We start from the raw sequence: 15,174 nt of genomic DNA, 5'->3' as shown, positions 1-15,174 counted from the left end.
AATCACAGAGTTGCCTACCTACTTTGCAGCTGGCTGCCAGGAGACAGAGTCTAGACTCCAGATTGAGACAATTATTTTGAGCTTCAAAGCAGTTTTGAAGAACAGACTCTAGTCTGTTGGCCCTAACTCCGCACCTAACTTAAGCCCCCACCCCACGTTAGTATACATGACTGCAACTGCCCTTAAAAGAAACAAGTGGACACTAATGAAGATGAACATTTTAATCAAGCCATGGATATGGGAGCATGTAAAGATGGTGTTCTCTCATTACCCACTATCTACTTTCTTCCTGGTTTGGCCTTACCCGCACCTCCACAGTTGTCTGAGATTACAAACAAAACTGATGCTTATGAAGAAAGTGTTTTCAGACACAGAGCAAAACTTCCCCTGCCTACACTGCACGAATAACACACAATCTCTTTTGTACCCAAGTCTTAAGTGGGTGTAATATCTGTGTCAGAGCTACAGACTAAGGCTCTTTAGCTTATGGCAGGGGTTCATCAGGCTTCTGACATTCTTGCAAGGGCCTAAGGGTTCTTTATAATGAAAAATAGGAGATTTGTATAGACTACCATCGTCTCATGTGGTTACTATCTGTCCCCACTGACTCCATTTTCCCTGGATCGACTCTAGGAGTTATGGGTCTTTAATAAAATTAGATTTCTAGAGCACTTATGACCTCCTCTGTATCTAAAAAGGGGCACTTTCTGGACAGGTCTGTGGTCAGTATAAGCATACTGCAATGCCATTGAGCAACTTAAACATCTTGCAAGGCTTTCTGCACCAATGCATACCTCAACAAGTAGACACCCTGGTCAGCCCTATCTAATACCTTTTGAACTAAATTGTTCAGGAATTAGGAAGGAAGAAAACAAGGAAAGAAGGGAGAGAGGGAGAGAAGAATTAGGAAGGGAAGGAAAGAAATTTTAAAAAGTGTATCCTTTCCACTTAGAAAGCACTGTATTTCCAGTTCTGTTTTGTTGATTAAAAAAAAAATGTGCCATGTTTACAGTGGGTTGTGATATTAACTTAGAAGGTAGAAATGAATTGAAAACGAAAACAAAATAGACTAAAAAATAGAAAATACAGTTCATGAGACATTGCAATAAGGATAAATGGTAAAATTTTTGGTTCGATTTTATAGATTATATAGATCTTATGGGTTACAATAAAAATGCATCTTAGTAAGAATGGTGGTTGTAAACAAAAAGTATTGCTTTAGCTGAGGTTGACAAGCTTTTTCTGTAGAGTCATATAGTAAATACTTCAGGTATTGTGAGCCATACCTCTTATAATGTGAAAGTAGCCATAATATGTAAAAGAGTGAGTGTGGGTTGTTTCCATAAAACTTTACTCTAGACTGTTTTATTCATTTGGAGTCTACGATACCAAAAAGGGTATCTGGAAAGGGGCCACTTGATTAGTCTAAGGCATTCTTTTGCTGACTGGTGGTTTATCTTATATTAGCACTGTATGAGAGTGCTTTTTTCCCTATGAACTCGGCAACAGTGTGTACTGTCAAAGTTTTGGATTTTTGCTAATCTGACAGGTGAGAAAAGGTATTTGATGTAGTTTCAATTTGTATTTATCTTATCATGAGTGAGACTGAATATTTTTTATATGTTAAAGGTATTCGTATTCCTTTACCTAAGAACCATTCATATTTGTGTATTTTTCTATTGGACCGTTGGCCTCATTGATTTAGAGGAACTTTTTAAACATTAATGGGAGATCAGTCCTTCTGACATAAGTGGCAAGTATTCTCCCTATTACTATTTTATTTTTTTACTTTGTTTATTGCTCTATACTATGCGGAATTTGGGATTTGCATGTATTGAATGTATGAATTTTCTTATGGCTTCTAAATTTTAAAACATAGAAAAAATTTCTCCATTTTAAAGTTACGAAAGATTTCTCCTGTGTTTTCTTCTAGGTCTCCTATGGTTACATGTTTTACATTTAAAGTCTCGATACTTTTGGAGTTTATCTTGCTTAAGGGGTAAGCTATGGATCCAATTTTATCTATTTTCAGATGGCTACTATTTATTAAACAGTCTACATTTTAAATACCAGTTCTCTCAACACAATTTATTTAGATCTCTATTTTTCCCTCCTAATTTGAGATAATTATATTTGTCATGTGTCATATGTCATGTCATGTCATATCATATCTTTATTATATACTAACTCCTGCATGTATCTGGGTCTATTTCTAGATTTTTTATTCTGTTCAGTTGGTCTGCCTTGCTTTAATTCATGAAATTTTATTGTATATTATCTATAGAAATAATCCTTATTGGTGTTCCTTTCAGAATTTTCCTGATTATATTTGCATTTTTTTCATATAAACTTTAAAAAAATTTATTTACTTTTTAAATTAAAATTATTGGAGTTACATTAATAAAATCAAGCAAGTTTCAAGTGTACAATTCAATATATGTTGTATATATATTGCATTATGTGTTCACCTCCCAAAGTTAGATTTCCTTCCGTCACCAAATATTTGACCCCTTTTACCCCTATCTACCTCCCACCGCCCCACTTCCCTCTGGTAACCACTAATCTACAGTCTGTGTACATGAGTCTCTGTCATGTTTGTTGTTTTTAGTTTTATATCCCATGTGTGAGTGATATCATCTGGTTTTCAACTTTTTCTGTCTGACTTATTTCCTTTAGCATGGTTATCTCAAGATCTACCCATGTTGTCACAAATGACAGTATTTCATCTTTTATCGCCGAGTAACATTCCACTGTATATATGTACTACATCTTCTTTATTCAATCATCTATCATAGGACACTCCGGTTGCTTCCATGTCTTGGCCACCATGAATAATGCTTCTATGAACATCACGGTGCATAAATCTTTGCAAAATGTTTTCAGGATTTTTGGGGTAAATACTCAGAAGAGAGACTGCTAAATCATATGGTAAATCAATTATTAATTCTTTGAAGAACCTCCATACTGTTTCCCACAGTGGCTGTACCAATTTGCAGTCCTACCAACAGTGTATGAAGGTTCCTCTCCAACACTTGTTATTACTTGTTCTGCTGATGACAGCCATTCTAACAGATGCGAGATGGTATCTCATTGTAGTTTTATAAAAAAAAAAAAAATTAATTATTTTCATTTTTTTATTGTTTGTTGGGTAACATTGGTTAATAATACTATTATATAATTTTCAGATATACAATTTGACATCTGTATATTCTATTGTGTGTTTACCACCCGAAGTCCAGTTTCCTTCAGTTACCATATATTTGATCCCCTTTACTCACTTCACCCTCCCCCTAACCCTCCCCCTTACCCCATCTACCTCCCCCGTCCTCTCCCACCCCTTATCTTCTGGTAACCGCTAGTCTATGGTCCACGTTCATGAGTGTCTGTTTGTCCTGTTCATTTGTTGCTTTTAGGTTTATATCCCACGTATAAGTGATGTCATGTGATTTTCAGCTTTTTCTGTCCGGTTTATTTCGTTTAGCATGATTATCTCAAGGTCCATCCATGCTGTCACAAATGGCAGTATTTCATTTCTTCTTATGGCTGAGTAATATTCCATTGTATATATGTACCACAGCTTCTTTATTCAGTCATCTATCTTAAGACACTTAGACCACAATGAATAATTCTGCTATGAACAGTGGTGTGCAAATATCTTTTCGAATATGTTCATAGTGGTTGTACCAATTTGCAGTCCCACCAGCAGTGTATGAGGGTTCCTTTTTCTCCACATTCTCTCCAACATTTGTTATTACTTGTCCTGTTGATTACAGCTATTCTAACAGGTGTGAGATGGTACCTCATTGTAGTTTTGATTTGCATTTTTCTAATAGCTAGTGACGTTGAGCATCTTTTAATGTCTGTTGGACATTTGTATGTCATTATGGGGGACGTATCTGTTAAGGTCCTCTGTCCATTTTTTAACTGATTATTTTTTATTGTTGAGTTGTATGAGTTCTTTGTATTTTTTGGATATTAGGCCTTTATCAGAGGCATGGTTTGCAAATGTATTCTTCCATTCTGACTGTTCCCTCTTTGCCTTATTGATGGTTTCCTTTGCGGTGGAGAAGCTTTTTATTTTGATATAGTCCTATTCATTTATTTTTTCTTTTATTTCCCTTGCCTTTGAGGTCAAATTCATAAAATCCTCTTTAAATCCAAGGTCCATGAGTTTAGTACCTGTGTTTTCTTCTATGCAATTTATTGTTTCAGGCCTTTTATTCAGGTCCTTAATCCATTTTGATTTGTTTTTGGTGTGTGGTGGACAGCCTAATTTCATTCTTTTGCAGGTGGCTTTCCAATTTTCTCGTCGCCAATTATTGAAGAGGCTTTCTTTTCTCCATTGTGTTGAAAATTATTTGCCCATATATGTGGGGGTTTACTTCTGGACTCTCAATTCAGTTCCCTTGGTCTGTGTGTATGTTTTTCTGCCTATGCCATGCCATTTTGATTGCTGTCTCTTTGTAGTATAATTTGAAGTCAGGCAGAGTGATAACTCCAGCCTCGTTCTTTTTTTCTCAGGATTTCTTTGGCTATTCAAGGTCTTTTGTAATTACACACAAATCTGACAATTTTTTTCTTCAATTTTGTTAAAAATTGCCATTGGGATTTTGATATGGATTGCACTAAATCTGTATAATGCTTAAGGTTAAGGTCATTTTAACTATGTTGATTCTTCCAATCCATGAACATAAACTATCTTTCTATTTCTATGTGTCTTTCTCAATTTATTTTAAAAATGTCCTACAGTTTTTGGTGTATAAGTCCTTCACATTTCCTGGGTGTTTTAATCTTTTTGTTCCAATTACAAAAGGATTATTTTTTATTTCTTTTTCTGAAAATTCATTATTAGATTATAAGAATGCTACAGATTTTTGAACACTGATTTTGTAACCTGAAACATAACTGTATTTATTATTTCTACTATTTTTTTTAAGTAGTCTTTAGGATTTTCTATATAGAGAATCATGCCATCTGCAAAAACTGACAATTTGACTTCTTCATTCTATATTTAAATGCCTTTATTTCTTCCTTTTGCCTGATTGCTCTGGCTAGAACCTCCAATACTGTATTGAATAATAGAGGTAATAGCACCAGCCTTGTCTTGTTCCTGATTTTAGAGGAAAGATTTTTAGCTTTTCACCATTAAGTATGATGTTAGCTGAGGGTTTGTCATATATGCCCTTTATGATGTTGAGATACTTTTCTTCCATACCCATTTCATTAAGTGTTTTAATCATAAATTGATGCTATATCTGGTTGAATGCTTTATCTGTATCTATTGATATGATCATATAATTTTTATTCTTTATTTTGTTTGTGTGGTGTAACACATTAATCAATTTGTGTATGTTGAACCATCCCTGTGCCACTAAGATGAAGCCCATTTGATCATGGTGTATAATCTTTTTAGTATGTTGCTATATTTGGTTCACTAGTATCCTATTTAGGATTTTTGCATCTGTGTTCAATAGAGATATTGGTCTGTAGTTTTTTTTGTGTGTGTTGTCTTTACCAGGTTTTGGTATCAGGGAAACATGTGCCTCATAAAATGAGTTAGGAAATATTGCCTCCTCTTCGATTTTTTGGAAGAGTTTGAGGGGAATAGGTATTAAATTTTCTTTGAATGTTTAGTAGAATTCACTGATGATGCCATCTGGTTCTGGACTTTAGCTTTTTGGTATGTTTTTGATGATTGTTTCAATTTCCTTATGTTGATCAGTCTATTTAGATTTTCCAGTTCTTCATGATTCAGTCTGGGAAGATTGTATATTTCTAAGAACTTGTCAATTTCTTCTATGTTATTAAATTTGGCATCATATAATTTTTCATTGTATTCTTGTATGAGCCTTTGTATTTCAGTATTTGTCATAACTTCTCTGTCATTCCTGATTTAGTTTGTGTCCTTTCTCTTTTTTCTTTATTGAGTCTAGCCAGGGGTTTGTCAATTTTATTAATCTTGTCTATAAACCAGCTATTTATTGCATTAGTTTTTTTTTTTTATTGTCTTTTTGTTCTCAATTTCATTTAATTCTGCTCTAATTTTGACTATTTCCTTCCTTTGTGGCTTTGGGCTTTATTTGTTCTTCTTTTTCTAATTTTTAAAGATGTAATTTTAGGTTTTTTATTTGGGTTTGTTGTTGTTTCTTGAGACAGGCCTGTAATGATATGAACTTTTCTCTTATTACCGCTTTTGTGGAGTCTCAAAACTTTTGTTTTGTTGTACTTTCATTCTCATTTGTTTTTATGTATCTCTTGATCTCTCCTATTTCTTCTGTTACCCAGTCAGTCTTCGGTAGCATGTTGTTTAATCTCCATGTCTTTGTAGTTCTTCTTGCCTTCTCTTACAATTGACCTCCAGTTTCAAAACATTATGGTCAGAAAATATGGTTGGTATGATTTCAATTTTCTTAAATTTGTTGAGACTAGTTTTGTATCTCAACATATGACCCTTGAGAATGTTCTATGTGTACTAGCGAAGAATGTATAAGTTGCTGTCTTGGGATAAAAGACTCTGTAAATATTGATTATGTCCAATTGATCTAATGTGTCATATAAGGATGATATTTCCTTATTTTCTGTTTGATCTATCCATAGCTGACATAAGGTATTTAGGTCCCCTACCATAGTTGTGTTTTTGTCAGTCTCTCCTTTTAGTTGTTAGTAGTTGGTTGGGAGCATAAATATTAAGTGTTAGATATTCTTGATGTATAACACCCTTAATCATTATGAAGTGTCCATCACTGTCTCTCATTACCCTTTTTATCTTCAAATCTATATTGTCAGAAATAAGTATGGTGACACATGCTTTTCTCTGGATGCCATTTGCTTGGATTATTGTTTTCCACTCTTTCACTTTGAGTCTATTTTTGTCCTTGTAGCTGAGATGTGTCTGATAAAGGCAGTATTTGGTTGGGTTTTGTTTTCTGATCATGTTTGGTACTCTGTGCCTTCTTATTCGTGTGTTCAGTCCATTTACACTAAGGGTGATTATTGAAATATGAGGTTTTCCTATAGCCATTTTACTTTTTGTTTTCTGGTAGCTCAGTGTCTCCATTGTTTCTTTGTTCTTGTGTTTCTGTTATTTTAATTTTGTGGTATTCTGTGGATTTTCCCTCTGTTTCCTCATGTTTTATATGCTATGTGTCTCAGTTCTGGATTTATGGAGTGTGGTTACCATTAAGTTTACGTAAAGGATGGGTATATATGTATGTATGTATGTATACATACATTATGTATGTATGTATACATACATTATGTATGTATGTATACATACATAATGTGTGCATATATATACATATACATGTATATGTATACGTATGTGTATATATACACACATATATATACACACATACATACAGTTGTCCATTTTCTTCTGCATGCACTTTATCTCCATTCACCTCTGTGAATTTGGATCTTTACTCCCTCCCCTTTTGTTTTTGTCTCAAATTATTACTATATATATTGAACATTCATTTCTAAGTTGCAGTAGCTGTTTTCTTTGTTTAAAGTTTTTTTTTGACCTTCAACCATTATGTAATATTTAAGCTTATAATACCCTTTTCTTAATAAGGGTTGCAATTTCCTGCTGCTGTCTGCCTGTTAGTCATCTTACTCATAGTTATGTATTTTGTCCATTTGTTTCAGGTAGAATTACCCCCTTTAGTACTTCCTATAATGAAGGCCTTATGGTGGGGAATTCCTGCAGCTTTTTTTTATGTCTGGAAAGGTCTTTATTTCTCTTTCATATCTAAAGGAGATCTTTGCAGGATATATTTATTCTTGGCTGGTAATTTTTTTCATTGTTTGAATATTTGGTGCCACTTCTTTCTTGCTTATAAGTTTTGTGCTAAGGAGTCCAAAGACAGTCTAATGAGTTTTCCTTTTTAGGTTACCCTTTTCTTTTTCCTGTCTGCCTTGGGAATTGTCATTAATTTTTGACAATTTTAGTATAATGTGTCTTTGAGAAGGCCTATTTGGGTTGACATAATTTGGTGTTTTATTTGCTTCTTGGATTCAAGGATGCAGTTCTTTCCATAGGTTTTGGAAGTACTCACTGACTATTTGTTTGAATATGCTCTCTATTCCCTTCTCTCTCTCTTCTCCTTTTGGTCTACTCATTATTCTTATATTGCTTTTTCTGATGGTGTCAGATAGTTCTTGTAGAGTTTCTTCTTTTTTTATCTTAAGTCTCTTCGTCCTTCTGCATCATTTCCAAATTTCTGTCTTCAACATCACTAATTCTTCCTCCATCCAGTCAGCTCTATTTCCTAAGCTCACTATTTCATTCTTCATCTCTTTTAATGTGTTCTTCATCTCCAGAAGTTCTGTTTGGTTCCTTTTTTTTTTTTTTTATGGTTTCAATATCCTTGGTAAAAGTATTCGTTTTGTTCATTTATTTTGTTTCTAATTTCTTGGAATTGTTGGTCAGAATTTTCTTTCATCTAGTTGAGTTTTTCAGAAGTGCAATCCTGAATTCTCTGTCATTTAAATCTCCTACTTCTATGTGTTTGAGCTTATTTCCTGGAGATTTTTCACTTTCTTTCTGAGTTGCCTTGTCACCTTGGTTGTTCATGGTGTTTGATGGACTATTTTTCTGCCTGGGTGTTAATGGGAATACTTTGCTTTTTCTTTTTAAAAACGAAAAATTGTTATTATATCTCTTTAGGAGGTTGATAAGAAGAGGTTTTTCTTTTGATTTCTAGTAGATGACATCCAAGCCTCTTATATCTCTGCTTTGAGGCTATAAAGCCTCTCCTCTGGTGAGCTATGTGCCTTTTCTGCGATCAGGTCCCTCAGTCCCAGGGCTCCACCCTATGGAAAGGTGCAGTGGAAGATGGGGGGTCTGAGTCTGAAGAGGTCCTGAAGTCCCATTACTGCCCCAAGAGTCAGATGCAATGTTCTGCTTCTTCCTTCTGACTCAGTCTCACTAAGTGGGTGTGGGATTGATTAAGAAAGGTCTGCTGTGTTTGTGGCTGTTTCCCTTCCCTTATTGCTGTTCTCCAGGTTTCAGCTGTTTTCCTTTGATACCGCCGCTCCTCTCTCTTGTACCGTCTGTAGTATATGTTTAGTACTGGTTGCGCAAATTCCCCTGGGCTCAATGATGTTAGCTCTGAGAGGATATGGGGGAGGGAAGGACATGCTCTGGATTGGTGGAAGGACAGGGTGTGTCCAGGCTCTGTGACTCAGCTTCCTGCTTGGCAATGGTGGTTGCTAAGCCACAGCTGTTGCCCTTCCATACTTAGTCTCTGCCCCGCTCTCTGCCTTGATCCCTGGGCTCCACTACATGGAATATGCTGATCACTCAGGCAGTACTGCTATGGGTTTCAAAGGAAGACCCGGATGTGTTATGTCCCCTTCCCCTCCTTCTGCAGGGAGTTCTGGCTGCATAACACAGCTCCTTTGTTTCACACTGCTAATATGCCTCCCAGTTTCATGTGGAACTACCCACCTTTGGATGCTCTGATGAGCAGATCTCTCAGATGTGCTTGTGTGCAGGTTGGGTGTTATTTTTTGAGTTGCAAATGTTCAGTTTGTTGTTATTTCAAAGGGGAGAGATCTGGGGAGACCTCTCACAGCACCATGCTTCTGACATCACTTTTTCACATGAACTTTAAAATGAGCTTATCTAGAGCCTTCCAAAAAATTTTATGGGATTATACTACAGGTATAGTAGAAACACTGACATCTTGGTATGTTCATTTAGTTGTTTATTTTTGTGTCTTTCATAAGTATCTTAAGGTTTTCATCATGTAGGTGTTGCATATTTCTTGTAGAAAGTTTATTTCTAGGTATTTTATCTTTTTAGTTGCTATTGAATGAGGCTCTTCCATATTATTTTCTAACTCCACTTCAACAATCTATATACCTAGCAACAAAGTTACACTCTGAACTTTGCTCCACATAAGACATCTCAAACTCAGTATCACACACTTTCCTGCCCAGAGTAGTCTCATGCTCTTATTCACATTTTGACCTAATCTAGACTTCCATTTCTTTGATTTTTTTATTGTCTTTCAGTTTTCAGTCCTCTTCAGACCTTAGTTTACTTCTTGTCACTTCTTGGACTCTATTTCAATTCACTTAAATTAACTAACTCTCTTTCACAGTTTCCTCGTTTAGTTTCAACAGTCGAACAGGCCTTCAACCGAGGCTCTACAAACTTCTTCCAGTGCTTAATATAACAAGAGAAATGGCATACCCATGGAAATTAGAAACCACATATCTATCAGGATAAATCTTTGGGCCCCCAAAACTTCTCAGTAATCCCTTTACTACTCTTTGGTCAGCTTCCATTGATCTTAGTATGCTATAGCAAGTGCTCCTCAAGATCTCTACCTGACCTCTCAATTCTTTTACATCCAAGAGGACTTTACCAAGGAAATAAAAATCACCATTTGTGAACTTCCCAAATCTTCCACAAACAAACTTATTTATGTACAAAATCATCCTCATCTCTTTCTCTCCAATTCTATTCCTATTTCTTCTAGAATCTTGACTCTTTTGTATCTATTTTCTATGTACCTTCTCCACTGACTCCTTCCCTTTGGCATTATAAGCAAGCTAAAATCATTCCTACTTAGAACAATCCTCTTTTGACACCACCTTTTTATTTTAGTAAATATCTTCTTTATTGTCTCTCCTTCTCATTCTAGTTTCCTGTGAGAATACTGTACGCTTACTAGTTCTACTTTTTTTTTTAAAACCTCTGTTCACTCAACAATGTACATATTGATTGTTCTAAACACTCCTCTGTCATTCCTCTTTTTACTACAATTACTGACCTCTTTGTTGCAAAATCCATTGAATGCTTTCCAGGTCTCATCTTAGCTAGGAAGAGATTTTTAGATAAATAGACATCAGCAGATGTCAATAACAATGAGGGAGGCAATACCCCAGAGAGCACAACAGAATTAGGTCACTAAAGCCAGATCATTCTATCTCAGTCCTTCAATCAACAGAAATATTTTACCACATCCTCATAAGATTGTATCTCATAAGATAATGCAAAAATGTAAGTATTCTCCTTGGAGAAGACTGCTAGCCTGCCTGTCTCTGACAAGGAGGATGTGAAAATAATTACTTGTTCAAGCTGATCTATGAACCAAGAACCTTGGGTATCTATATATAGATGCATAATGACGTCTGGAAATTTTCGTAAGTTAGTAATTATTTTCTCTAGTTGAGGGTCTGTGGGTAGGGACATATGAGAAACAGTGTGGATCCTACACATGGCGGCATATGTACCCACAGGAAAGAACAGCTCTGCCTTTTGCTGTAGATGCCTACTCGGGCAGTTCACCTAAAAAGAGAGTTGTACATTTTCTTTCTTTAGTTTTCTACTTCCCAAGACCGGGTATGGAGGTTCAGAGAAATAATGTTACCCACTGTTGTCAGGGAAAGTGCTAGGGGTTCTTGATGAAATGTTTTAATTATTAGCCTCTACTTATGGAATGGCCAGCACTGGTCAGGCTTTGCAAAATTCAGGTTCAATGTGGCTGAAATAGGAACAAAGTTTTCTGCCTAAAATAACCTAGAGCACTAAAAAGCAAGGAGGAGAGCCAAGTCAAAGTCAAATTGAAATTGAAAAAGCTGAAGTTCAAATGACACAAAACCAAATCCAACTTATGAAACAAGGTGCCAGAACAAAGAATCAGAGTGGAAAACTAGTTAGAGATGGAGCAGGGTAGCTTGCTTAATGGACCGGAGTGGAAAATAGCATACATTTAGCAGTCAACTATTTGCTAATATAACCCAGGCAGAGCATTATTGGTGGTATGCCAATAACAGGGAACTAAGGAGGAGTTTTTCTTTTTTTTGGTCAAGAAGACTCATATTTAGTGAGATGTTTGAAGAACAGCATAAAATCAACAGATCCAGGTTTTGAAATACAGTACTTAATTAAATTAGTAACATGACATTCATAAACAAAAATATAATCTAAAATCTGGAAAAAGAATGTGGGTGAAATACTTAGACTAGAAATGGGAAAATGACATAAAATGACTACTTAAAAGCACTGTACTACAGAATGGAACATCAAGTCCATAGGAATACATACCTTTAGAAGAATAAGGAGGGAGAGAAGGTAGTAAAGGAGCAGGTAAAGATACAGGAGAGAGGCTAGGAGAGGCAAGAATAGTGTGTATCACAAGCTAGGGTGGAAGAAAATTTCATAAAAGTAAAGTCGACACAGTCAAATAGAAGATGAAGTGGTTTTTTAGCCACCAGATTTGACTGGAAGGAAGTTAGGAGTAATCTCCAAGAAAATCATTTTAGTAACGTTAAGTAGAGTAGGGGTCATAACGCAAAGGTGAACAAAAGAATTAAAATCAGGGCTATAAATTTTGGACAAGTTTAAAGAGTTTTCTAATAAAAGAAAAAAAAAAGGTAGGTAAAAATGGCAAAAGATTTTTGATATGGAAAGGAGAAGGGTAAAGGGGGTCATATATATTGTGATGGAAGGAAATTTGACTGGGTGGTGAATACAATGCAATACACATATGATGTATTATTGAATTGTACATTTGAAATTTATATAATTTTATTAACAAATGTCACCCCAATAAATTTAATAAAAAAAAGATCAATAGGAAACTAATAAATAGTAAAAGAACAAAAACAAAATCAAAAGAGAATGTGTGAATAAAAAATAAAAGGAAAACACTATATGGAGATTTGCAACATCTAGGTATTTATGGATATTCAAACTAATACCTTCAAAATAATTTTCATGTTGTGTAAAAATTTTTAATAATAAGCATATATTATGTTTAATTAAAAAAAATAAGAGGGCCATTTTCACTTTGGAAAAAAAACCAAATATGAACTGAAATTTTAAAGTCTTCAGTATTGTTTAGATTCCAGAGGGAGCTATGTGGAGCACACTGAGTTGAATATTTCAAAAGTGACTATTTCCTTTCACTCAGTAGCAAATACTTAAATGATTGCTTCTCACCTGGATGAATGTCTAGTGGGCTGTCTCTTTCCATCATCCACTGCTCTTCTTGCTCCAACTGAGTGATCACCTTTGGCTTATAAAGTTGATGCCCTATTCATAGGAAAAATGTATCTCAGAAATTTATACTGGGAATGAAAATTTCTTTCAGGCTAATTTCCAAACTTTTTAGCCTTTAAGGATCTCTGGATTTGGAAAAGGGAGGCTTCAAAGGCAGCAAAATAAAAGTACCCATCTAAAACTCAACAAAGTGAAGACTTTTTACCTGAAGAGAAAGACCAGGGAACAAAGGTCTCTGTCTACAAAACTGATTAGCATTCTTCTGTCCTGGCCTGAACCACATTCGCAAAGGCTACGAAAGTTTTCACTACTTGAGAAAATAAGAGTAGTGACCCCTTACCCACGGTTTCACCTTCTGTGGTTTTAGTTACTCATGGTCAACTGTAGTCCAAAAATATATTAAATGAAAAATTCCAGAAACAAACAATTCATAAGTTTTAAATTGTGGGCTGTTCTGAGTACTGTGATGAAATCTTGTGCCATCCTGTTTTGTCCTGCCTGGGACATGAATGATCCCTCTGTCCAGCTATCAACAGTGTAGATGCTCTGTGCCCATTAGTCATTTAGCTATCAGGTTATCAGTTCGACTGTTGGGATATCACACTGCTTGTATTCAAGTAACTCTTATTAACTTAATAATGGCCCCAAAGCATGAGAGTAGTGATGCTGGCAATTCAGATATGCCAAATAGAAGCCATAAGTGCTTCCTTTAAGTAAAAAGGTGACAGTTCTCAACTTAATAAAGAAAGAAAAATAATTATATCCTTAAGTTGCTTAGATCTATGGTAAGAACATATCTTCTATCTGTGAAATTGTGAAAGAAAAAGAAGTTCATGCTTGTTTTGCTGTCACACTTCAAACTGCAATAGTTATGGCTACAGTGTATGTTAAGTGCTTAGTTAAGATGAAAAAGCATTAAACTTCTTCATAGGTACGATTGGACAGGAAAAAAACAGTATATGTAGGGTTTAGCACTATTCATAGTTTCAGGCATCCCCTGGGAGTCTTGGAACATATCCCCCCGCCCAGGTAAAGGTGGGATACTGTAAACCCAACAGAATGGTTTCCAGTTTTACAGGGACACCACCCTTACCCAGTGTGACCAGATTCCTGTAGTTTTCCAGCATCACATCTCGGTAGAGTTTCTTTTGAGCAGGGTACAGCTGGTCCCATTCCTCTCTGGTGAAGTCCACAGCCACATCCTGGAATGTCAGTGATTCCTGAAACATCAAATACATCCCTGTTCAGCCAGAAACCATTTCTTACTGAGGACCTTAGGGGAAGGGGCAAAAGTACAGCAGCAGACAAATGTTAGGATGTCCGAGACTTATGCTAAGAGTCTTAAGGGGGCTCTGAGTAATCCAGGTCAAAATTTTTGAAACAACAATTAGTGTCTATCCTTCTATCATCTTTTACGACATATATAAAAACATGCATGAAATAATGCTTGCTTTTAAGTTTTTAAAAATCTGTTGTGAGAAAGACTCTCATATCATCTAAACAAAAAATAATATAGAAAAGATGTCAATGAAGAGGTGACATTTGAGAAAAGACTTGAAAAAACAGTACAAAGGTCCTAAGGCAATAGTGTTTGTGGCATGTTCAAGAAAGAAGAATGAGGCCAAGCTTGGCTAAAGTAGAGTGAGCAAGGAGTAGAAATAAATGATAAAGTCAGAAAAGTAACAGGTCCAGATTTTAGATTTTCTGGGACTGTTTAGGCCATCATAAGGATGTTGGTTTTTACTGTGAGTGAAACAGGAGCCACACATTTTGAGCAGAGGAATGACACGATCTGATTTACCATTACCCTGCCATTTCCTGGGCTACATTTTTTGAAATCATCTTTTCTTCCTTTGACTGTACCCCTCTTGCTCATCTCTGCTGTTTCCCAAAGTAAAGCTCTCAAAACCATCTATTTTTCTCCATCTTCTAGTTTTAAGCTATCATTTTCTGTCATCTACAATACAGCGACAGCTTCCTAAGTGGTTCTCCCCTTTCCATTCTTGACTCTCACAAATTCACTTATTACATAGTATGCATCAGGGTGATTTTTAAGTGGAATTCAGTTACTTATGTTAGTATTCTATTTAAATTCCCTCAAAAGCTTTTCACTGCACTTAGAATAAAACCCGAATTTTTCATGGCCACATGCGTGC

The 15,174-nt window shown here is 35.6% G+C and overlaps 1 protein-coding gene across 3 annotated transcripts in view; it reads right to left on the bottom strand.

The window, feature by feature from the left end:
• ZNF713 (zinc finger protein 713) overlaps window positions 1–15,174 on the bottom strand; it is a 61,804-nt gene that overhangs the window by 12,410 nt on the left and 34,220 nt on the right. For all 3 annotated transcript variants that reach the window (XM_015594578.2, XM_025051540.1, XM_015594579.2), the window contains 2 exons: window positions 14,112–14,238; window positions 12,959–13,051 (listed from right to left, as the gene is read on the bottom strand). In XM_015594578.2, coding sequence (XP_015450064.1) covers window positions 12,959–13,051; window positions 14,112–14,238 — 220 coding nt within the window. The remainder of the gene's footprint in view (window positions 1–12,958; window positions 13,052–14,111; window positions 14,239–15,174) is intronic.

The sequence above is a fragment of the Pteropus alecto genome, unplaced genomic scaffold (genome assembly GCF_000325575.1).
Source record: "Pteropus alecto unplaced genomic scaffold, ASM32557v1 scaffold68, whole genome shotgun sequence".
In the NCBI taxonomy this organism is placed as follows: Eukaryota; Metazoa; Chordata; class Mammalia; order Chiroptera; family Pteropodidae; genus Pteropus; species Pteropus alecto.
Note: the sequence above shows the minus strand (reverse complement) of the source record. Positions and strands in the feature narration are given on the sequence as shown.